The following is a 23,095-nucleotide window of genomic DNA, read 5'->3' as shown; positions in this document are numbered from 1 at the left end:
AGTCACGCGGCTGGCGTATGCACAGATGCGGAGCACATAGACTAAAGGGACTGGCCAAGTGGGGGGGACGGGAGTCGCCAAAGCAGGAGCCCAAAAGCAAAGCAAACAATGCCGCGCTCTGTGTTTGGGTTCAAAGCTACTAGAAAAAAAAAAAAAAACAGAAAGAGAATAATATAAAAAACCAAAACGAAAATGAAACGAAACGAAACGTAAGCAAAGCAGCGCTGCGAGCAGAGCAGCGGGCAGCGAGGCAGAGCGCTGAGTGGAGCGCGCGATATGGTATGGTAAGCAGCAGAGCAGAGGGGCTGGCTGCAGGGAGAACCCAAAAGGGAATCAACATCTGCCGCTGGGCAGGCAGACAGTTGCTCTCGCGGGCGTGGTGGTCGCTCGTCGCCTTGGCAGCGAAGTCGGCCGGTGGGCGGGAAAGCGAAGCTCTTGGAATGATGCTGCTGCTGCTGCCGCTGCTGGAAGGCACAAGCCGAAAAAAAAAAAAAAAACTAAACTAATGCTCAGCATTTATCGATGATGACGGTACACGGAGAGCGGGGGGAGCAGAGTTTGCGGCGTTGACCCACAAATATTGCTGCTGCCGATATACATAATTATGTTAACCTTTGTCGCTGTCTGGCAGCGCTCAACGATAATCACGATTAACATGATGATAAGGATAAAGATGATGTCGTTGTTGTTAAGAGAGCTCCATATGCGGCAGAGCAGCGCAGTAAAAAGCAATTGGCAGCGCGTTTTATTGTACTTAGCCGATCCTCGCGCGCTGTTAAACATAAAATGCGACCTTGTAGCCAGTGTGACCGTTCAGCTTTTGCGTATAAGTTTATCGAGCCTGTTCAAATTTCGATTGCGATAACATTCTAAAAGTAGTTCCTTTACAAAAGTTGAACTTAACGCAACATAGATATGTAATAGCTTAAAAGAAAGGCAGCAGCTTATTTTCTGCATAACCTTTAAATTAGGAACTTAAATGGACAAAGACAAGGTTTAGAGTATTAAGCTGAGTTAAGATCATGTGAGGACACAGCTGCTGAGGTGAAGGATGAAGTCATTTCGTGTATAAACTCCGATGCACACATGCATACATACGTGTACACGTGCACGTAGCCAAATATAGTTCAGCTGAAAAGTATGCAGTGACTTTTGTGCTTAACATAGCGCATTCGCTGGTCGCACACACACATGCACGTATAATGTAAATTCATCTGTAGGTGTGTGTGAGTGTGTGTTGGTTGGGTGATAAAGCCATAGATATAGCTTGGCCTGCATGAGTGTGGATAATGGCGCGGCGAAAAGTCGAAACGTACACAGCACACGAACACATACACACACGCACATTTGCACACACACACACACATGCGCGCACATAATAAGGTGCGATTTGTCTCGCGCATAAAACGAAATTTCCTGCAAATACACACAACCCACACACACACAGAGACACACACACACACTTGGCCAACAATGGTCGCTTCTGCTAGGCAGCAGAGCAGGTTGGGGCATAGAGTGATGGACAGCGGGGGAATGGGTGGATGGTTGGCAGTTTCGATTGCTTTGTTGCTTGTATATGACAGCGTGTCTGTGTGCGAGTGTATGTGTGTGTGTGTGTGTGCGTGTGTGCTGGTGTGTGAGTGTGTGGAGGACATCTTTGTAGGTTAAGGCTCATGTCAAAGCTGGCAAACTGGTGCGACAAAAGGGCGTAAGGCTTTAGGCGTGGCAAACTCGTTTGCCATAATTATTGCTTTTGTTGTTGCTTGTGTGCGTGTGTGTGTGTGTGTGTCTGTGTGTGTGTGGCTCGCATTATTATTTTAACCGGAAATGTGTGTGCTGCCCCCGGCAGCCCCTTTCCCAACAAAACATCACAATCAAATTTGTGAACTGCATGAACTTTTTTCTCCTTATTCTTTTTTCCTTTTTGTGTTTCGCTTTGGCGGAAGCTCGTGCTCTGTGCCGGCGACAACATTTAGCCAATTTTTTTATGACAATGTCGCACTCTCTCTCACTCTCTCTCTCTCTCTCTCTCTCTCTCTCTCTCTCTCTCGTTCTTTGGTGCTCTCTGCTTAAGCTCAGCTGCCGACAGCGCCCACTTTTATGACAAATATTATGTTAAAGACCGAATATGCGCTACGCCATAAAAGTCAATCATTTTTCATTTCGCTTTGCGCGTCGCTGCTGACGTCGACGTCGACGTCGGCGGCCACATGGACGTGGACGTTGCATGCGTCTCTCGCGCGTCTCCTCCTTGGCTCTGGGCTGTCACTCACTCTCACAACGCCATTCACACAAAAACGGAACCGCTCGCTGCCCGCGCCATGCCGTTGCCTTTGGCTGTGCTTGATTTTGCCTTTCTTCTATTTTTCTTTCTTTCATTCTTTTCTTTTCTTTCTTCTTTTTTTTTTTTTTTTTGACTGTGTCCGCTGGGGACATTTAATTTTTGGCGGTCATTCGTTTTGATTTTCCTTGATATGCGATATAGTACTTTATGGACAGTGTATGTGTGTGTGCGTGTGTGTGTGTGTGTGTGTGTGTGCGTGTTTGTTTGTGTGTATTTGTCGCTCTCGCTGGCTGGCTAAGCGCTTGTTGTTGATATTTGGCGCGGCTTGCTTCAATTTATGTCCTGTTTGCCTTTATTGTCGAGCTTTACTTGTTCTCGTTTTCAATTTTTTGCTCTTTCCTTTTTTTTTTCTCATTTTTTTTAAAGGACCTTTTTTTTGGGTGTGCGCAGCGTTTTGTGGATCACATTTGTTGTGTTGTTGTATTGATAAGTTCATTTAATGGGCACGGCCTGACATGCCCTCTGCCCACACACACACACACACACACACACACACAAATGCATGTGTGCGTGTGGCATTTGTTTGAGTGCGTTGCGCCTAATGAGTTTAATGCTTTGTTATCAGCGCTGTAATCTGCTTATGTAATATGCGGCCAAAACTTCAACATAATTGAATCACAAATTATGTCATTTTGCGCGCGTGTGTGTGTGTGTGCGAAAGAGAAAGAGATGGGGGGGTGGGGAAGTTTTTATATATCCACACCCACACGGATTGAAGGCCTTGGGCGCAATTTAAACGAATTAATTGCCAGATTGTCAGAGAACGGATTGACTGGCAATTAAGCAGTGCGCAGATAACCGTTTTAATTGCACTGCTTAACCGTTTAGGGCGAGACAAAAGTAGCAGTAAACTGATCTTTAAGGAGTTCAGTTGAACTAGCTACTAAGCGCCACTTGCAAGCAGTTCATTGATAACTTACTGAATGATACTGCTTAGCCGTTCGACAACTGCTTGGCATGGCTTATGACATGTGTAAGAGCGAGACAAAAAGTGATCCTAGTGGAACTGAACTAGTTCAGCCATTTGCAAGTTTAGATATGCCAGATTTTAGAAACTTACCAAGTTTCTAGATATAAAACGGAATATGTTAACTAAAATGAGCTAATTTTCTACACTTTTCTCTTAAAGCGCTCATAAATTTGCATACGAAACGTTGCGCAAATTATTTAACGCAGCAATTGTCATAAAGCAATTACAAGCAAACCACACCTGATTGGGTTCTGTTTGTTTTTAGAGCAATTTTTTAATGAAGTGGGGGAAACACTTGCCCCGGGGCTGGGCCAACTACCAGCAGGTTCTACCCTCCCCCCTGCCAACCAACCGCCGTCAGCGTCTTCGTCTTTGGCCCATCATGATGCCTGTCAATGACGGAAGGCCACTTTCATTTTGTAGGAAAAGCAAATGAAACTTAACGGAAAAGAAAATTACATCATGCTCGTTTCAATGGGTCGACATAATATTATTTTCCTTGGTTTTTTTTTTTTGCAACCCCGACCCCAAGCGCAGCACCCACTGTGTAAGCCATATCCACGTGCACAGCCATACGCTGTGTATGTTTGTATGTGTGATTGAGTGTGTGTGTGTGTGTGCTTCATCATCATCTTCCGGCTTGCGTCTCGTGGCTCCTTTTGCCTTCTGTCGATTTTTTATTTATTTATTTTATGCCTACGCACATACGCGCCAAACAGTTTGACAGGTGTCGCCGACTGAGTGGCTGCCTGCCTGCCTGCCTCGCTGACTAGCTGGCTGTCATGGGGTATTGGGGGGGTGTAGGGTATTGGGGGGGTAGTGCCCGTACCGGGCGTGGTCTGTGTGCTGTGCCCCGCGGGGTAGTTGGAATGAAAAATGTCGCCCTATTATTCTTTGTATTGTTTTATGCGGCATTTATACGCTTATTTTTGTTGTCTTTTAATAGACGTGGCAAAGTACGCCCAAAGACAAAGGCAAAAACAAACCAACAAACGCTGGGGCTACTTTACGTACGTACATATACCACCTACCCCTAACCCCACGCGCCGGCACTGTCGACAGACGAACAGCCACACCCGACCCCAACCAGGGCCTGTGTCTGCTGGCGTTTTATCATCATCCAATCAGTAGATAAATAACACATAAAATGAGGTGCTTAATCGGGTTTGAAGTGATGAAAGTGAAACTGTGCCGAGCTCAGCCTGGCGGTTGTCGACGTGTCTGTGGTTGCCAGTGCCGAGGGGGCCATATCTTTGTCTTTGGCGTAAATCTGAAGTAACAACTTGATATTTGTATACCAGTTACACACACACTGGCACCTATTCGTCAGACTTAAGAGCTTGTCAATTGGGCGTGACAACATAATTCAGCATTAAATTGTACGCGTAGACAAGTAATTTGTCAACATTTATGTGCGTTAAATGCAAAACAGGCATATACAATTGATTGATACGCTGCAACACACTAACACAATTTTAAATGTGTCGCGCGCAGTCTATCGATAGGCGAACTATCGCAGCAGCAAACAGCAAATTGGCAGCACTCGTGGCAAGCCGCGTTGCGCCTATCGACTTGCCGCCACGTGCGTTATCGATAACCCGCACAGCTGTATTGTTTTTCTTTTTGTGTGTAAGCAAATTGTACGCAAACAGTATTAAAAACGTTGTAGCATTAAGAATATTAATTAGCAACAATTAAACAAAACCGAACTGCACAAGCAAAAGAAAGAACTTTCAAATCACGCTGCACACATTCGCTTGAAATAAACCGTTTTAAAGTAGTCTCGAGCAGCGCAAGCGGCTGCAGCGAAGCGCAGCTTGACGAAAGTCTAAAAAGGCCAGTTAAAGGTAAAAACTAATTGAGAAACTGCATAAATTTAGCATAAAATTTAAGAGTGCAACGTCTTACACTGTTCAACATGGGACTTGTGGGGCGTTTATTGATTTTGTGTCCACAACTATTGTAAATGCATTTCATTATTTGTTAGCCAAACAAATGCCTCAACTTTGACAGCTGTTATGGCTATAAATAGCGTTAAAGCTGCTTATCAGCAGCGGGATGCGGGGCAGGGGGGGTGGGAGGGAGGTGGGCAGGTTTGATATGACGTATGTGTAAATCTCACAACTGTTGTTCTTTTATCGCTCAACGTCGCTTTTATTGCTAATGATTAACATACAAACGCCCCCACAGCCACGCCCCCCACACACTAACATAGACACACACACTCACACACACACACAGAGAGAGATAATCTCGGAGCTGTTAAGTGATTCGAGTGGCCTCTTAAAGAGGCAAGACGCTAATTAAGCCAATTGCCTGTTAATCAAATTGTTACGATTTGTGGCCCAATTAGATCCATTAGCCAGGCGAAAAGAGCGTAGGCAAAAAATCAATAAATGCATTGCCAATTACTTTATTCCCATTGCAGCCATGTCTCCAGCACCGAGCGGATCCGCAGTCTGTGCGCCTGGCGCGCTTTAGGCCCCAACCACATCCATTGACAAGACAGAGCAAAGTATCAAAAATGAAACAAAAAACTTGGCGGCACAAGCGTAAATAATTGAATTTATAAACAACAACAACCCACGCAGCACTCAACTGACAATAAAGCGAGCGAGAGAGCAAGTGAATCAAAGCTTGAGCGAAAGAAGCGTAGAATAAGTTGACCATGCTCGGGCGCACTCAGAAGCTGCTCCTGGGGCTGGCCATCCTGTTGCTAGTCAACGTTCTGTGGGTATCCTCCAGCGAGCTGAGCAAGGTACGTTCAACAATACACAAAAAAAAAGACTTATTTACCAAAAAAAAAAAAAGGGGAAAACAATGGCAGCTAAATCTGATGACTCTCACGTAACGTGACGTAGTAGAAAGTTACGTTACGTTAAGACTCAGAAGTAATGTTTGCCATGATAAAGTCAACTTTCTATCAGATTCAATTAAATGTATATAAATTGCAAATCAAAGAATAGTAGCTAAATCTAACGACTCACGTAATGTGACGTAGCTGAAAGTTACGTTACGTTAAGACTCAGTGAGCTTCGATAACGTCACGTTTCTCAATATAAAGTAAACTTTTTATCAAAATAAATCAAATTTATATAAATTAGGCAAATTGAACAAAAGCAGATAAATCATACGACTGTCACGAAACGTGACGTAGCAGAAAGTTACGTTACGTTAAGACTCAGCGAGCTTCGATAACGTCACGTTTCTCAATGTAAAGTAAACTTTTTATCAGATGAAAAATAATTTATAAAAACTATGATACAAAAGTAAACAATATCAGCTAAATCTTTCGTCTGTTACGTAACGTTACGTAGTAGAGAGTAACGTTACGAAAAGAATCAGGAAGTCATGAGAACGTTACGTTTCTCAATATAAATTCAAAATTTGTCAGATTAAAGTAAATTGATATTAATCAGGCAAATTATGCGATTGACTGAAACCTTTGCGTTTTTATGCAGCTGTCACGTAACGTAAAACTATTCAAATATAAATTGCCTTAGCTTAGAACCAGGCCAACAACAGCTTTCTCGCAATTAACTCAATTATATTAAGCAATATACAACTTGATAAATAAAACTCTCTCTTTGAACAGTTTCTCTATGAGGATGACAAGTATGACAAGCCGTTCTTTTGTACATACTTTAAGACCTCGATGTTTAGCATCTATTTGCTTATCATTGGCATTATTGCGCCCTGGAAGGAGTCTTGCGAACGTCAGCATGGCAATTATGCGGTTTGTATGAACTGAAGCAGGCATAAGTAACCCCTATTAATTTGTGCATGTCCCTACAGATGATGGAACAGCATGCCGACGAGGAGAACTACTACACAAATCAAGCTGCTTTGGTTAGCTAAACGAGTTTTGACTTTCCTGCTGGTTCTAATCCGTTTGCATTGCAGGGCGATTCCACATTTGTGCCCATACGCGTGGCCAATCCCATCAATGGCGTGCCATCCGGCACCGAGAGCGATGATTCGAGCGTGCGCAGCGTCCGCTTCTGCAAGATGGCCGAGGTGCGTGAGATGTCGGCCCATGAGGCGACGGATGCCCTGATGGCACGACTCTCCTATGCGGCCAGCATGCGTATCCGGCGCCAGAAGACGCATCACAAGACGGCCAAAACGGCGCTGCTCTTCTGCCTGCTCTGGTTCGCGGCCAATTACTTCTCGCAGCTGGCACTGGACATGGACGAGGAGCCGATGGTGACGCTCATTAGGTAAAGTTTGTGTAAATATCAGCTAAAGTCCAGTTGTTTATGTTTATGCCTTGCTGCTTGCAGATCCACCTCGGCCACATTGTTCACCATTTTGTTGGCCGCGTTGTTTCCCTCGGCCATGGGCGATAAGCTGACCATCACAAAGCTAATTGCGGTTGCCATCAGCATTGGCGGCGTTGTTGTCATCAGCATAAACGATTTGCACGACTCGAAGATGACGCGTGGCGTCCTGTTGGCCCTGTTCAGTGCATTCTTTTATGCCTCGTATTTGGTGTTTGTTAAGCGAAAAAGCGACACCGAGGAAAAGGTCGACATTCCGCTGTTCTTTGGTAAACTCTTCATTTAGTTAAACTCTTTTTTATTGCTTGTTTTAAATATGGTTTTTAATTGCTTGCAGGCTTTGTTGGTCTCTGGAATCTGTTGCTGCTGTGGCCCATTTTTTTTATACTGCACTTCACCAAGATCGAAACATTCGAGCTGCCCAGCCAGGGTCAGTTTGGCCTGCTCTTTCTGAATGGCTTCATCTGCACTGTGCTGGCGGTGGCTTTGTGGTTGTGGGGCTGTTTTCTCACCTCCTCGCTGATTGGCACGCTGACCATGTCGCTGCAAATACCGCTAACAATTGCCTTTGATGTGCTACTCAAGCACAAGCCGTATTCATCCATGTACTGGATGGGCTCCATGGGCCTGTTGTTTGCCCTGCTGCTTGTGGTTTTGCTCATGCGCAACGATGATTCAGATCCGCTGATGAAGCTATTCAAAGTTGTATATAGGAAAGTCTGTGGCTGCCATAAGCCAAGCATTGTGAGGTATTTAACTATATTTATTGTTGTTTCTTCTAATTATATCCAACTCTTTCGCTCTTCGTTTTGTATTTATTTTATTGTTTTTTTTTTTTTTTGTGCAGAGTCGCCGACGATGAGCAACAGGAATCTCTGATAAACAGCAGCGATTAAGGTCTGACATCGTTTCGGGCAAGGCTTTTGCAAAACGCGCTTTCTCAACATTTAAAAATTGCTCACTGCAATGCAAATCCAAACTTGGCTGTTCACGAGTTCGTTTCGAATCGTTCTTTAATGTATAGCGACAAATATATATATATATATATATATATTATATACAATAATATATTGTATGTATGTAGTTGTAGTTGATATTACGCACAACTTTCATATGCATACAATAATAATATTTACTGATTTGGTTTTAAGTTAAGAGCTGAGAATCCTGATTTGCAATTTTACGTACAAGTTAAGTTAATATTATTTTTAATTTATATTATCTTAGCATTCTGTAAATAGCTGTAGTCCTAGTGTTTATCTCTATATATGTGATAGGTCTTAAAATTTTCTGAACCTTTTTTCTTCTTTCTAATCTAATCAAATGCTTTATATGCTTTAGTGCTCGACCTTATAGACATATATATATATATATATCAATATATATATATACCCTTTATACTCAATTGTAGCATTTCAAAAGTTTCAGGTCTGATATTCCCTGTTGCAGCATGTTTATCGTGCGTTAAACAGTTTCTTGATTATATCGTATTTAAATACACATATATGTTGAAAACTTTGAAAATCGGTTATTATTTTGCAGTGAGATTCCAATTCAGTATGCTTTTTTTTTATAAACAAAGTTGAATTCTCAATCAGCTCAAACATATAATTATAGTTGGTTATTGTTTACAATAAGCAAAAACAAATGAAATATTATTGTTAACCCGCGATAATATTATTCCATACGTAATTAATAAAAGTGCATTGGTATGTATTCTAGCCCGCAATTAATTGCCTCGTTTAACTTTTATCAAAAAATTAAAACAACAAAACGCTTGCCAATGACTGGCAAAAACGTAAGTTCAAAATAATTACATTCGCGCCCAAGCTTAACATAGCTGTTAACATAAATGTTCTCGAAATGTTATGTTAACATTTTACAGCACTGTTATTGCTAACATTGCATGTTAAGAGCAACAGCAGCTAGTCATGTTAAATGCGACTCTCAGTATATGTCTTGCGGTTGACCTGTGCGGACGTGTTTTGTGCGCAAAAGTTAAGTGGTGAAAATAAACTTGTAGAAAATGAAGTTCCAACTGGCTTGGCTGTGCCTGGTCGCCATTGCGGCCGGCATTGTGGTTGCTGATGAAACCAAAGGACCCAAAGTGACCGACAAGGTAAGAACAGCAACCCCAGATATACATACACAAACACACACACACACACAGTGTGTACCTGCGTCACTTGGTATACACACATCGATACAAACAAACACATAAATCATCTGCGCTGTTTTTTTTTTTTAATTTTCATCAAGTATATTCATGAATGTGTGTTTGTTGCGTAGGTTTTCTTTGACATCACCATTGGCGGCGAGGCGGCCGGTCGCATTGAGATCGGTTTGTTTGGCAAAACTGTGGAGAAGACCGTGAAGAACTTCAAGGAGCTGGCCGAGAAGCCGCAAGGCGAGGGGTAAGCAAAAAAAACAAAACGAAGCGCCGTTAATTGGCCCAGCAATACGCACACACACGCACACGTATGCAGTTAGCTGTAAGTGTGTACACACTACTCGCATGTATTTATAGGTTAGAACGGGAGTAGTTCATATCAATTACGTGGCGTTTAACTGAGAATTAGTTGACAAAAGCGACTAATCCAAATTGAACTGTTTACCAACTGCTGTGACACTAATTTGCCCATTGTGTTTGCTTGCTTCTTCTACTTCTATCCGAATCTGTTTATATAGCTACAAGGGCAGCAAGTTCCATCGCATCATCAAGGACTTTATGATCCAGGGCGGCGATTTTACCAAGGGCGACGGCACCGGCGGACGCTCCATCTATGGCGAACGTTTCGAGGATGAGAACTTCAAGCTGAAGCACTATGGCGCCGGCTGGCTGAGCATGGCCAATGCTGGCAAGGACACAAACGGCTCACAGTTCTTTATCACAACCAAACAGACCAGCTGGCTGGACGGACGTCACGTTGTCTTTGGCAAGATACTGTCCGGCATGGATGTGGTGCGCAAAATCGAGTCTAGCGCCACAGATGCACGCGATCGTCCCGTCAAGGATGTCGTAATTGCCGACAGTGGCACCATTCCCGTTGCCGAGCCCTTCGCCGTTTCCAAGACTGATGCCACAGATTAAGCACAAACATAATCAAATATACATGCATACATATATATATATATATACATTTTTTTTGTTTGTTTTGCATTTTGCCAGATTCAAAGCATTATCAATCCAATTAGAATTAGAGTACTCTAGAGTAGAGCAGCAATCGATTTTTCTCAACGTTCGAGTTGGGTTTGCATTTAAAATAATAATTTCTACACTAAGCAAATACTCGGCTCAAAAACTATTCTCAAATTTGTAACGTCTAGAAATGCATTGTATTTAACTATGTGATAAAAAAAAAAGAAAGAAAAAAAAAACTAAGAGAGAAATTGTTTGGTTTTGTGTTGGGCTTTGTGTCGCGGTTCATTGAACTGGTTTTTTTTTTTTTTCGATGCCAAATTGTGCTCCATGTGTGTGTGTGTGTGTGTTTGTTTGATTGTGGTGTATGTATGTGAGTGTGTGTGTGTTGTCGTTGGAACTTTTCCTGCTTCCCTTTATTGGAACCAGTTTCTTTTGCAGCTGTTTTGTCGCTAATTCTTATTTCTGTACTCTTTCACTTTGCTGCGCTGATTTTAGCTGGATTTTTTTTCAAATAAAAAAAAAATAAATAAAAAGCTGACACAGATGTCGACTCGAAATTCGTGTCACGTTCTTCAGTTTAGCAGCCGCTCGTCAATTTGTTATGCACATATTTATTTATATATCATTTGTCAATGCCAATTTCCGCCAAGTTCTAAAAAAGCCTTGCTTATCAAGCGAAAAAATCCGTAAAAAACATTTGCCAAATCAATTCACTTCGCAATCCGATTGAAACAGTCTAATAAGAAATACAAGCTCGCGAATTATATGAATAAGTTATCAGAATTTTGAGAACTTATTCATATACTTTCTCTTATCAGAACTGAATATATCCGATGTGAACTAATTGCAGCTTTTGTTAGAAAGCGTTTTGAATCTATTACTATATTTGCTTATAAGACAAGGCGAAAAATTCCAATAAGAACATACCGATAATATAGAGCATTTTCCTATGCTCTTAATTCAATGGGATTTTCCAATAAGAAATAAATTTAACCATTGATAAGGAACCAGCTATGTTTTCCAATCAGAGCACACACGTCCAATAAGATACTCCGGCTTTTATCCATGATTTTTCATATTTAGCAGGCATTTTAATGCCTGCTTTCTTACGCCTAAACTACTTGGGAATTGTAAGAAAATTTAAGAAGCTGTTTGTACGATGCATTTTAAGTTGGCATATTATTATAAGATGATGTAGCTATGTGGCCTGACCCCCCTTTGAACCGCCTCCAAGCAGAATTATATGCATGCAACAGCGAAGCGGAGAGCGCGTGAGAGAGAAGGAGGATCATGTGGCCCCCAAGTTCGAGTGGCGCAACTACAAATTTGCCTGTGTCAGTGCAATTGAACCCCCTTCGTATACAGACACACACACACACACGTATTCATATATAGATTTATATATATATATATGCATGTGCATATGTGGAGCGCGTATTGTTTATGTCGGCGGCAATCTCGTGTGCCACATATGTTTCCCATACACACACGCACACACACATGCTTAGCTATTCGTATGTACATCGAGAATAACCACAGAAACTCTGGACGCTGTCGCATTTCAAAGATTATTTGTTGCCAGCAATCAGTGCGACGCAGCCAAGCGCTTGGAGTGAATACTACAAAACGGCCAAGGATTGCGAAAGCAGAAGGAAAACTTATGTGAAAGCAACATTTAAAGTTAATCAGCTGAAGAAATTAACTTTAACCGGCGCAAAATGGTGAGTTTTTGGGCGTATCTTCAAAGAGATCGGAGAGATCAGGAACTATATATATAGAAAAATGCTCAATTGATAAGCGCACGAGCTGAGAAAGTTTGTTCTTGCCGATGATGTGTACCAATCAAAATGTAGAAAACAAAACTCAGCTACGAAATCCATCTGAAAATGTGTGCGCGAGTTCGCCAGATGAAATCATTGACAAAAGTTAAAGAAATAATAGAAAAACGAAACATAGTCTGTTCGTATTATCTTGAGGAACAGAGAGAAATGCCGGGCAGAGCCGGAGATCTATTGATTGCCAAAAAAAAGGTGAGAGGTGAACCTCATGTAAGGGCAGAACATGAAAGTTAGCAACAGCAGGAATGTAGTAGAACCTTAAGAAATCAGGGCCAGCAGCAGTAGATCAAGACGGGCTACAAATATGCAAAGCTTAGACTCTAATAAAGACGTCTGCAATAGAGGTGACCCTTGTATAAGATCCTGCACAGCAGCAAACATGAAAGCAGTAATGGAGCAGAACCTTAAGAAATCAGGGCCAGCAGCAGTAGATCAAGACGGGCTACAAATATGCATTTGCAAATATACTCTTATAAAGACGTCTCCAATTGGAGTAGTATTCAAAAGTTGCAAGCTCACCCGCTCCACGCCGGCTGCTCCACAATTATCTATGTATATCCATATTCTCTCAGCAGCATCACAAGGGACTGCCTGTGCTAGGCCTTTCCAGGCTCAGCCTGCTGCTGCTGCTGCTGCTGGGTAGCAACTGTCGCGCTGCCAAGATACTTGTCCTGTTTCCACACGCCAGCGAGAGTCACTTTGCTGTGATGCGCACCCTGGTCGCCGAGCTGGCCGGCCGGGAGCACAATGTGAGTAAATATGGCCCAGCCTCTCGACAAACACAAGCTCACATTCCATGCTAGGTAACTGTTTACGGAGGCCACGGCCTGGGCGAGCGCTTGGAGCGCGTGGCGGAGACTGTCGTCGCGCCGGAATATGACTTTTGGAGCAACTGTAAGTGGGATTTGAGTGGGATTTAATGAGTACAGAAACTGATTAGACTAATTGTTGACTTGCCACAGTGCAACAGCATGCAGCAGCTGGCGGCAGCCTGGAGGACTTGGCCCGCCTGTCGGACAGCAGGCTGCGCAGCTCCTTGGCCCAGGTCGGCGCTCAGGCCTTGGATCACTTTCTGGCGCAGCCGTCGTTGCAGGCTTTGCTGCAGCTGCCCAGCGCTGAGTTTGACTACGATGTGATTATTGTCGACTATTTCTACACGGAGGCGCTGCTAGCGTTGGGCTATAAGCACAATAAGCCCACCATTGGCATTGTGAGCACGGATTTCGGCAACTATATGAACACGGTGCAGGAGGCGCTGGTGCCCGTCGCCTGTTCGCCCATCGATTTTGAGGCGTATACGTCGGAGCTGGGTTTTGCGGCGCGCTTGGCCAACATACGCGAGTGTATTTCGCGACGCAAGCAATTTCACAAGGAACACTACGCGGCACAGGAGAAATTAATACGCAAACATTTTAAAAGTAAGTTTTATGCCTTTTCGGCTTGGCGGCACAATTAACTGTGAATGGCAAAATTGTGGCAGCACTGTCTTTGAGGATGTGGCAGCACTGTCTGCAACACTTATCGATTTAACTGTGCTGCCTATCGTTTGCGCTTTTTTCGAATGTTTAATTCTAACGTATTTAAATATGATTTGCAGTTGCAGCCAATGTGCCGCAACTGCAGGCACAGCATTTGGCTTTATTGCTGCTTAATACTCATGTGCCCCTGTGGACGCCACGCCCATTGGTGCAGCAAATTGTGCCCGCAGGTGGGCTGCATATACGCGGACCGCGCGAATTGCCCTGGCATATAAAGCGCTACGCGGAGGAATCTCGCGACGGCATCATCTACATGCAGCTGGGCAATGAACAGCTCTGCGGTCAGCTGCCCAAAGAGAAGCTGCGCATACTCTTTGAGTTTATTGGCGGACGCAAGGAGCGTTTCATTTGGACCTGCCACGATGTGACGACGCTGGAGAGTCTGCCCAAGAATAGTATGATACAGCATGGCGTGCCACAGATTGACATTTTGGCGCATCCGCGCGTCCGCGCATTTATCATGAATGGAGATCTGTTGAGCCTGCAGGAGGGCATTATGCGTCATGTGCCCATGCTGGGCTTGCCCAGCTTCCAGAATGAACGCAAGAACATGCAGTTGGCAGTTAGCTTGGGCGTCGGCCTGCAGCTGGAGCAGAGCAATTTCACCAAAGCCGCTCTCGACTGGGCTTTGGACGAGCTCACGACGCAACAGGACTATCAGCTTGCCATTCGGGAGGTGTCCAGCGAGTTCCGGGATAGACCGTTGGGCGCCTTGGCCAATGCCATGTTCTGGGTAAACTATGTGGTTCGGCATAAGGGCGGCGCTGCGATCAGAACACGCGGCATAGATATTGGCTCAAATCAATTGCATTTATTTGATTTGTTTGTTTTTTACTTTGCTTTGGCGATTGTTATATGCGCCGTTTTGGTTGCCGTCTATTTTGGAGTTGTATATGCCCTGCAAAGAAAACGTAACGATGCAAAATTATCAAAATTAAGTTAGATTTTAGTTGCAAATTAATAAAAGCCAATGCGAACAAATAGCGCAACAAATGTGTTTAAAACAAAACGATTTAATCGATTTGAATGTGCGCCATACACAGGGCTGCAGTGAAAACGATAATTAAACGTTCGGTACAACTCTGTCGAAAAAAGTGCTGCCAAGTTTTTGGGAAACGACGGTGGCCATCTTCCTTTCTAAAGAATCGCGTTCGCACAGCAGACGTGTTTAAAACCTTTTCGAGTGTTTTAAAAGGTAATAATAGTTTTAATTTGCTCAAAACCGTATTTAAACTGTGCTGCTCAATGTGTGAATGCCGCTGCATATGAATGCAGGCCGACTAAAGCGTGTTTAAACGTGTGGCAAGCGCAGCGTGTCACACGTGGAGTCTCGAGCTGCTCAACGGAGCAGCTAGTGCATTGAGGTTATGTTGATTTCGTACTGAAAACAGAAACAACAAAAGCCTGTAAACTGTGACAAGCTGCAATTTGGTGTACAAAATCATTGTCTAATTTGTGTGTATTTTGCAGCTCCGTCAATATGTCGACTGGTACAACTGCCACAATCCGCACCCGCAAGTTCATGACCAACCGTCTGCTTGCCCGGAAACAAATGGTCTGCGATGTGCTCCACCCGGGACTCTCGTCGGTCAACAAGACGGAGATTCGCGAGAAGCTCGCCGCCATGTACAAGGTGACGCCCGATGTTGTCTTTGCGTTCGGTTTCCGCACAAACTTTGGCGGTGGCCGTTCCACGGGCTTTGCCCTCATCTACGACACCCTGGACTTTGCCAAGAAGTTCGAGCCCAAATACCGTCTGGCTCGCCACGGTCTCTTCGAACAGAAGAAGCAGACACGCAAGCAGCGCAAGGAACGTCGCAACAGAATGAAGAAGGTCCGTGGTACCGCCAAGGCCAAGATCGGTACCGGCAAGAAGTAAAGCAATCCGCTAACCTCGTATGATTGTGTGTGTGTGTTGCTGGTGGCGCGCACCGACAATTCCCAATTTAGCTGCTGGTTATGCGTTAGTCTAACTTTTAAAAAATTCAACGACAACAACAGTAAAATCAGTTGTTTACTTTTTGGAGCGGCTATTGTTTTATATGCTTAAGAAAATAAAACTCTAAAAGTAAATGCAGCCGCGTCTTTGTTGGTGTAAGGCTTACGGAGCAGAATTCTCATAGCAAAATTGCATAGTATGCTTTATAAAATATAAATTGTGCGTAAACAAATACAATTTGCATGTTTAGTTGCCGCGTCGGCCTTGCCAGACTTGTCAAACCGCAACACACAATTTAAATGGCAACACCTTAGCTGTGCCAGTCTGGCCACATCTGTCAAGCATTTCAACCCTAGTAGCAACGCTACATAAATTTATTTGCAAAAAAAAAAAGAAAACCAAACCGGAAAAATATTCATATACAGAAATTGTATAAAATCGTTTTAAATGTCAATTGCTAGGCTGGCCAGCATTTTCGAGGATTATTCATAGCAGCACACCGGCAAAAGCCAGAGGCCACACAACGAGCTACAAATGTCGAATTGTGGGGGTGTTGGTGGTGGTGGCGGCGGCAGCACTGGCGGCGGCGGCGTCGGCGTCAGCGTCTCGGCTGGCGATTGGATTTGCCCAGATATTGAGTGAGTGCGCGTAAAGCTACAAGCGTAGAGATCTATGGCGCAGGATTTGAGTGTCCTGCATCCGGCACAACAACTGCATTCACCCCCTCTCCCACTTAACCTAACAGACAAATACAATAAATTGTTGTTTTGTTACTCTTATTCTTCCTCCAACCGCTCGCATTGGCGCGCGGCATTTGTTTGTGCGTGTGTCTGTGTTGCAGCTGTCGTCATTTGAACTTTGCGCGTCGCCTGCAATGCAATAAATGCAACCGCGAACGCGAAATTAGCAACAATGAAAAGCCAGACAGGGACAGGGATCGTGATCGAGATCGAGGCAATGGCAGCAGCGGCGGCAGCAGCAGCAGCTCCTCCAAAAAGAAACTGGGCACAGAGATTGGCAAAGTAGCCGCGGACAAGTCGCGCGGCCTGTTCAGCGCCGAGGACTGGCAGTGCAGCAAGTGTGCCAACGTGAACTGGGCGCGACGCCAGACTTGCAACATGTGTAATGCGCCCAAATTCACGGATGTTGAGGAGCGCACAGGTGCGTAAAGCTGGCTACCAATTCCCGCCTGGTTACTATCTCAAGGCTTAATTCATTTGCAGGCTTTGGCGGCGGCTATAATGATCGTGGCGTAGTGGAGTACAAGGAGCGCGAGGAGTCAGACAGCGAATATGATGAATTTGGACGTCGCAAGAAACGTAAAAATAATGACAGAGGCGGCGGCGGCAGTGAACGCAGCGATGACGATGGGCGCGGCAGAGATGATGTGAAACGCCCGCGACGCAGTGATATCGAAGGGGACGAGGAGGAGGAGGACGATGAGGACGACGATGGCGATTTGTCCAAATACGATTTGTGGGGCGACAACGAAGTGACCTCAAGCAATGTGAAGAGCAGGGAGACGGACAATGGGAATAGCAACAGCAGCAGCAAGGAGAAGACAATGCCAGCAACCGCGAGCAGTAAAAGAGCATCACGTGCCTCCACCTCGTCCATTTCCTCATCATCCTCATCAAGCTCGTCCAGTTCCAGCGACTCGTCATCAAGCTCAACATCAAGCAGCTCCAGCAGCAGCAGCGCTTCCCATGGCAAGCGTGACAAGAAGCGATCCGACACACGTTCCCGTTCACCCGTTCGGCGCTAGACTTTCATCAATTATAATCTCCGTATGGAGAAATCATGCTATCATCTTGTTTTTGTTTTTCTTTCTTTATTGCAAAAAAACAAAGAAACGTTTGTTTATTTATTTTTCTAAGCCTGCGCCATTTGCCCACGACATGTATTGAACTTTACGCCGCATAAGAAAATCAATAAAATCAATTTAAGAATGTCATTGGGCGATTTTATTGCTTGGCAGCCATTAAATGATCAATGGAAAGTCTCATCCGATTGTTTCTGTGTGGCGGCAGCCGCTGCGTCGCGCAGTTCCTTGAGCTCTGCCAGCTCCTTGCGCGCATCCTCGATTTGCTGCTCCGTTACGGTCACGGGCACATCGCAGTCAATCTGCTCCTTTCGCACAAATAGCATTTTTTTAATGGCATCCTCTAGAAAGGGTATTTGTTGCGCCTGCAGCTCTTTGTGATAGGCTTCCAGACGCTCCTCCTTGATTTTCTCACAGTAGATGTCTGTCAGCTTCTGCAGAGACTCTTTGCGCGTTACCCAATGGAAATGCGCCGGCGGTGGCTTATAGACCAAGTCTAGCTTCTCCAAAATCCACTCGAAGCGCGGATAATCCCAGCGTCTCAGGTATTTCAGAAACTTTTTACGCTTGTCAATCAGCTCCTTAAGCTGCACTTTGATCATCTTGTCGCGTGGATGCACCTCCATGTGCGATTGATAACGCCGTATAACTGCAGTCATTTTGGCCACTGTTTTTCGTGCAGGCAATATAAAAGAGAGCTATAGTATAAGGAGACCTGAGCAACAAATGGGACAGATCTAGCTTCTCTAATCTCTTCCAGAATGCAGGCTTTTAGCAGAGTAATAGGCAAGGGGGCATGACCATTTGGTCTGTTGTTTTTCCCAGAAGTTTAATGAAAATTAACATGTACTTACGTTTCGCTTCCATGGAGCCATAGTCCTGTTCATGACGCTGCACCTCCTTGACCATTTGGTCACGATAATAACGCGTAGTCAGATGATTCCGATTGTTGCTTAGCATAAACATTGATTTGACCGTTTCGTCGGCACTGAAAAGTAATTGCAATTTTGAATTGATAGGCATTCTAGAAAGTGAGAAAAACACAATTACTTTGCCAGCTCCTTGGAGTCCTTGTATTCCGGCAGAATCTCATTGGGATTCAGCGGTGGCAGCTTGGCCAGATCGCCGCTTTTCTCCGGCTTGATGCATGATATCTTTTCCGGTCGCACCCATTTGATTTTCAGATCTGACTTAAACGCATAGTCACGCACAAATTGGCGCGGCACGGCGTGCACTACATTTAATAGTTTATTCATAAATAATAACTTTAGTGTTGCATCCAAATGCGTTTCGCTGCTAGAGGTTATATCACTTGGCCAGTGTGCACACAAATACAGAAATTAGATTATACCGGGCACAGCTGATCATAAACAGTGTGCACACACCATGGCAAAGCAAGCGAAAATGCAGCACCAGGTGTTGCTGTATTTTGTGAGTGTTGTGTTTGTTGTGACCAGATATTGCGACAATTGTGAAATTTAAGATATTTAATTTTGTTTTAAATTGGATTTATAATATTTGACAATGGCGCACATGTCACATATGCTACCACAAGCGTCAACAACGTCAGGCGTTTCATCAGGTAGCTCCTCACGTACCATGTCTCTGATGGAGAAACAAAAGTATATCGAGGACTACGATTTTCCGTACTGCGACGAAAGCAGTAAATATGAGAAAGTGGCCAAAATAGGTCAGGGCACATTTGGGTGAGTCGCTGGGACATACATATGTCAGTTGTATCCAAATAAAATATGTTGCACCAACAACTGTTGTTTGTTTACGCTGCAGCGAGGTGTTCAAGGCACGCGAAAAGAAGAGCAACAAAAAGTTTGTGGCCATGAAGAAGGTGCTCATGGACAATGAAAAGGAAGGCGTATGTACACACTGTTCCAACTGCAATCTGGTCTCATTAATCGCAATTTCATCATGCTTCTACAGTTTCCCATTACGGCCCTGCGCGAGATACGCATCTTGCAGCTGCTGAAGCACGAGAATGTCGTCAATCTCATTGAGATTTGCCGCACCAAGGCGACCGTTCACAACGGCTATAGATCCACTTTCTATTTGGTCTTTGATTTCTGTGAGCATGATTTGGCTGGTCTGTTGTCCAATATGAATGTCAAATTCAGTCTGGGTGAGATCAAGAAAGTGATGCAGCAACTCCTCAATGGCCTCTACTACATACACAGCAACAAGGTAGCCAAACAAAAATCGAGAGCTCCTTTAAACGTTGACATATGCCACATTTCTTCTTCAGATTCTGCATCGCGATATGAAGGCGGCCAATGTGTTAATCACAAAACATGGCATTTTAAAGTTGGCCGATTTTGGTTTGGCCCGTGCATTTAGCATTCCAAAGAACGATTGCAAGAATCGTTATACAAATCGTGTGGTTACGTTGTGGTATCGTCCGCCAGAGCTGTTGCTCGGTGACCGCAACTATGGACCGCCTGTGGATATGTGGGGCGCCGGCTGCATTATGGCCGAAATGTGGACACGTTCGCCCATCATGCAGGGCAACACAGAGCAGCAGCAGCTGACCTTCATCTCACAATTGTGCGGCTCATTTACGCCAGACGTTTGGCCGGGCGTCGAGGAACTGGAACTGTACAAATCCATTGAGTTGCCAAAGAATCAGAAGCGACGCGTCAAGGAGCGTCTACGTCCCTATGTCAAGGACCCAACTGGCTGTGATTTGCTAGACAAACTCTTGACACTGGATCCCAAGAAACGCATCGATGCGGATACAGCACTGAATCATGACTTCTTCTGGACTGATCCCATGCCTAGTGATCTGAGCAAAATGCTTTCACAGCATTTGCAGAGCATGTTCGAGTATTTGGCGCAGCCGCGTCGCAGCAATCAGATGCGCAACTATCATCAGCAGCTGACAACGATGAATCAGAAGCCGCAGGATAATAGTATGATTGATAGAGTCTGGTAGAATTTAAGCACTATTATTATGATTAAGTTAGATGTGAACATATACAATTGTAATTGACTGTATATGCAGCGGTTCAAAGAAGTCTCGGATTTAAGTGTATATCAACATAAATATTTTTAAATATATTGTTAGTGCGCTGAAAAGCAAACATTTCCATACAAAACACATGCAAATTCTTTACTGTCGCGTTTACTAGGAACAAACTTTGTGTCTAGCTCTATATGTACGGCCGTGCTAGTGTGTACACACTTTAAAGTTTTTTGGTATTTTTTTTAGGCAATTGTGCACACACTTGACGAGATGCACGTTGAGCAAAAGGTAAACAAGGCCAAAAAGGCGGAGAAAAAGCAACGTCGTTGCCTGGCAATTATAAAAGCTGACTGTAATGTGTCTCAAAGTGACTCACCTACGCTCTACCTGGCCATACTCAATGTGGGACTGAGCAATGGTCTCAACGAAGAAGCACTACTGGCTGCGGCTGCTGCAACAGGCGGCCAAGTGTCGCAGGTGCTGATGCTGCCCTCGAAATCGTATTGTTTTCTGGCATGCACCACATTGAACGATTCCCAGCTTGTGTACCAGGGCATGCACAATCGGGCGACCATTGGTCAGCAGGGCGCCGTTGCCTACCTCAGTTACGTGCTGCAGTTGCCCAAGGACATAGAAGAAAACGGTTGGCAGCAATCGCTGCCCAATGGTCTCGTGCTGCTGCCCAACTTTGTCAATGAAACGGAGGAAGCAGCTCTGCTCCAGGCAGTTGCTGTTGTTGGCCCTGGTTCTGCCAGCACGGCGGACACTAATCTGAAGCACAGGCATGTCAAGCATTTTGGCTATGAGTTTCTTTATGGCAGCAATAATGTGGATCCGCTGCAACCGCTGGAACAGCCCATTCCGACTGCATGTGATTTCTTGTGGCAGCGCTTGGCCTGCTGCGAAGCGCCAGCACTTGATACACCCGATCAGCTGACTGTCAATGAGTATGAGCCCGGACAGGGCATACCACCGCATGTGGACACACACAGCGCATTCGTAGATCCCATACTCTCGCTCTCGCTGCAATCCGATGTGGTCATGGACTTTCGTCGCGGTCAGGAGTTTGTGCACGTGCTGTTGCCACGCCGTTCGCTTCTGGTCATGTCCGGCGAATCGCGATATGATTGGACGCACGGCATCAAGCCCAAACACATTGATGTCATACCCACGCCAGCGGGCAGCCTGACGACGCAGTCGCGCACCAAACGAACTTCACTCACCTTTAGGCGATTGCGCCGAGGACCCTGCGATTGCCAATATCCCACGCTCTGTGATACGCGTCAGACCACAGCTCCACGGGCGGTGACTGACGAGCTGGCCACGCATGCGAGTCACCTGGAGCAGCAAAATGTGCATGAAGTTTATGACAAGATTGCGAATCATTTTAGCGATACGCGTCACACGCCCTGGCCGCAAGTTGCCGAGTTTCTGAACAGCTTTGAGCCACACTCGGTGCTGCTGGACGTGGGCTGTGGCAATGGCAAATATCTTGGCTGTAATCCCCAATTGCTGGCCATTGGCTGTGATCGTTCGCTCGGTTTGCTGGGCGTTAGCAATGCGCGAGCCCGAAACGTCTTTCGTTGCGATTGCCTGCAGCTGCCGGTGCGCAGTGGCAGCATTGATGGCTGCATTAGCATTGCGGTCATACATCATCTGGCCAGCGGGGAGCGTCGGCTGACAGCGCTGCGTGAGCTGTCGCGTGTGCTGCGTCCAGGCGGTCGTGCGCTCGTCTATGTCTGGGCGAAGGATCAGCGACGGAACGACAACAAATCGGCCTATTTGCGTCAAAACAAAGCCGTCAACAAGCAGCGCACCACAGAGCAGGCGCAGCGCCAGAAGCTCGCACAGCAATTGGAACGTATGGAGCTGGACCAACAGCAGCTACAGGTGCCTGTGCCGCTGCCGGTGCACACAAATCGCACCGAGTTCCAGCAGCAGGATGTCTATGTGCCCTGGAAAACCAAAGATGAGCAGCGCACAACATTTCTGCGCTACTATCATGTCTTCGAGGACCAGGAACTGGAGCGTTTGGTGTCGCAAGTGGAAGACATAGTGCTTAGGCGCAGCTACTATGATCAGGGCAATCATTGTGTGATCTTTGAAAAGATGCCGCAATGAAAATATAATCTGCAAATAAACCAAAAAGATCTGCTTGAAAAATTCAATGTTTGAAAATATGCTTTATAAATAAAAATAAATATATAAAAAAATGTTTGCAAATTAAATGTGTTAGTTCAATACGTAA

The 23,095-nt window shown here is 44.9% G+C and overlaps 8 protein-coding genes across 10 annotated transcripts; 7 read left to right on the top strand and 1 right to left on the bottom strand.

The window, feature by feature from the left end:
* The first annotated feature begins 4,918 nt into the window (after positions 1–4,918).
* Positions 4,919–9,323, top strand: LOC6625427 (solute carrier family 35 member F5). Of its 2 annotated transcripts, XM_002048786.4 has the most exons (8): positions 4,919–5,161; positions 5,743–6,072; positions 6,910–7,050; positions 7,110–7,163; positions 7,218–7,534; positions 7,598–7,863; positions 7,932–8,343; positions 8,442–9,323. In XM_002048786.4, the coding sequence occupies exons 2-8, from the start codon at positions 5,983–5,985 to the stop codon at positions 8,488–8,490; spliced, it is 1,329 nt and encodes a 442-aa protein (XP_002048822.1). In that variant the 5' UTR covers positions 4,919–5,161; positions 5,743–5,982; the 3' UTR covers positions 8,491–9,323. The 2 variants fall into 2 exon arrangements, with proteins under 2 accessions (XP_002048822.1, XP_015029598.1); XM_015174112.3 differs by lacking the exons at positions 4,919–5,161; positions 5,743–6,072 and adding an exon at positions 6,660–6,782.
* A 224-nt stretch (positions 9,324–9,547) lies between these two features.
* On the top strand, positions 9,548–10,732 carry LOC6625428 (peptidyl-prolyl cis-trans isomerase 6). Its single transcript, XM_002048787.4, has 3 exons — positions 9,548–9,713; positions 9,884–10,008; positions 10,283–10,732. Exons 1-3 carry the CDS (start codon positions 9,621–9,623, stop codon positions 10,683–10,685), a joined length of 621 nt encoding a protein of 206 aa, XP_002048823.1. The 5' UTR covers positions 9,548–9,620; the 3' UTR covers positions 10,686–10,732.
* A 1,563-nt stretch (positions 10,733–12,295) lies between these two features.
* On the top strand, positions 12,296–15,085 carry Ugt317A1 (UDP-glycosyltransferase family 317 member A1). 2 transcript variants are annotated; one of them, XM_002048788.4, is made up of 5 exons: positions 12,296–12,457; positions 13,150–13,323; positions 13,378–13,468; positions 13,537–13,992; positions 14,172–15,085. In XM_002048788.4, the coding sequence occupies exons 1-5, from the start codon at positions 12,455–12,457 to the stop codon at positions 15,053–15,055; spliced, it is 1,608 nt and encodes a 535-aa protein (XP_002048824.2). In that variant the 5' UTR covers positions 12,296–12,454; the 3' UTR covers positions 15,056–15,085. The 2 variants fall into 2 exon arrangements, with proteins under 2 accessions (XP_002048824.2, XP_015029599.1); XM_015174113.3 differs by having other exon boundaries at positions 12,297–12,457; positions 13,147–13,323.
* An 88-nt stretch (positions 15,086–15,173) lies between these two features.
* Positions 15,174–16,185, top strand: RpS24 (ribosomal protein S24). Its single transcript, XM_002048789.4, has 2 exons — positions 15,174–15,307; positions 15,583–16,185. The coding sequence occupies exon 2, from the start codon at positions 15,593–15,595 to the stop codon at positions 15,989–15,991; it is 399 nt and encodes a 132-aa protein (XP_002048825.1). The 5' UTR covers positions 15,174–15,307; positions 15,583–15,592; the 3' UTR covers positions 15,992–16,185.
* Positions 16,186–16,385: 200 nt separating this feature from the next.
* Positions 16,386–18,005, top strand: LOC6625489 (zinc finger Ran-binding domain-containing protein 2). Its single transcript, XM_002048790.4, has 3 exons — positions 16,386–16,689; positions 16,893–17,212; positions 17,275–18,005. The coding sequence occupies exons 1-3, from the start codon at positions 16,586–16,588 to the stop codon at positions 17,814–17,816; spliced, it is 966 nt and encodes a 321-aa protein (XP_002048826.1). The 5' UTR covers positions 16,386–16,585; the 3' UTR covers positions 17,817–18,005.
* On the bottom strand, positions 17,993–19,129 carry bonsai (28S ribosomal protein S15, mitochondrial). Its single transcript, XM_002048791.4, has 3 exons — positions 18,924–19,129; positions 18,728–18,861; positions 17,993–18,540 (listed from the first exon to the last, which is right to left on the bottom strand). Exons 1-3 carry the CDS (start codon positions 19,127–19,129, stop codon positions 18,041–18,043), a joined length of 840 nt encoding a protein of 279 aa, XP_002048827.1. The 3' UTR covers positions 17,993–18,040.
* A 268-nt stretch (positions 19,130–19,397) lies between these two features.
* Cdk9 (Cyclin-dependent kinase 9) lies at positions 19,398–20,980 on the top strand. The gene is made up of 4 exons (XM_002048792.4): positions 19,398–19,579; positions 19,662–19,746; positions 19,812–20,069; positions 20,131–20,980. Exons 1-4 carry the CDS (start codon positions 19,398–19,400, stop codon positions 20,815–20,817), a joined length of 1,212 nt encoding a protein of 403 aa, XP_002048828.1. The 3' UTR covers positions 20,818–20,980.
* A 103-nt stretch (positions 20,981–21,083) lies between these two features.
* Positions 21,084–23,065, top strand: LOC6625492 (tRNA (carboxymethyluridine(34)-5-O)-methyltransferase alkbh8). Its single transcript, XM_002048793.4, has one exon. It carries the CDS (start codon positions 21,118–21,120, stop codon positions 22,966–22,968), a length of 1,851 nt encoding a protein of 616 aa, XP_002048829.1. The 5' UTR covers positions 21,084–21,117; the 3' UTR covers positions 22,969–23,065.
* Positions 23,066–23,095: the final 30 nt, after the last annotated feature.

Source organism: Drosophila virilis, chromosome 5 (assembly GCF_030788295.1).
Source record: "Drosophila virilis strain 15010-1051.87 chromosome 5, Dvir_AGI_RSII-ME, whole genome shotgun sequence".
Taxonomy (NCBI): Eukaryota; Metazoa; Arthropoda; class Insecta; order Diptera; family Drosophilidae; genus Drosophila; species Drosophila virilis.
Note: the sequence above shows the minus strand (reverse complement) of the source record. Positions and strands in the feature narration are given on the sequence as shown.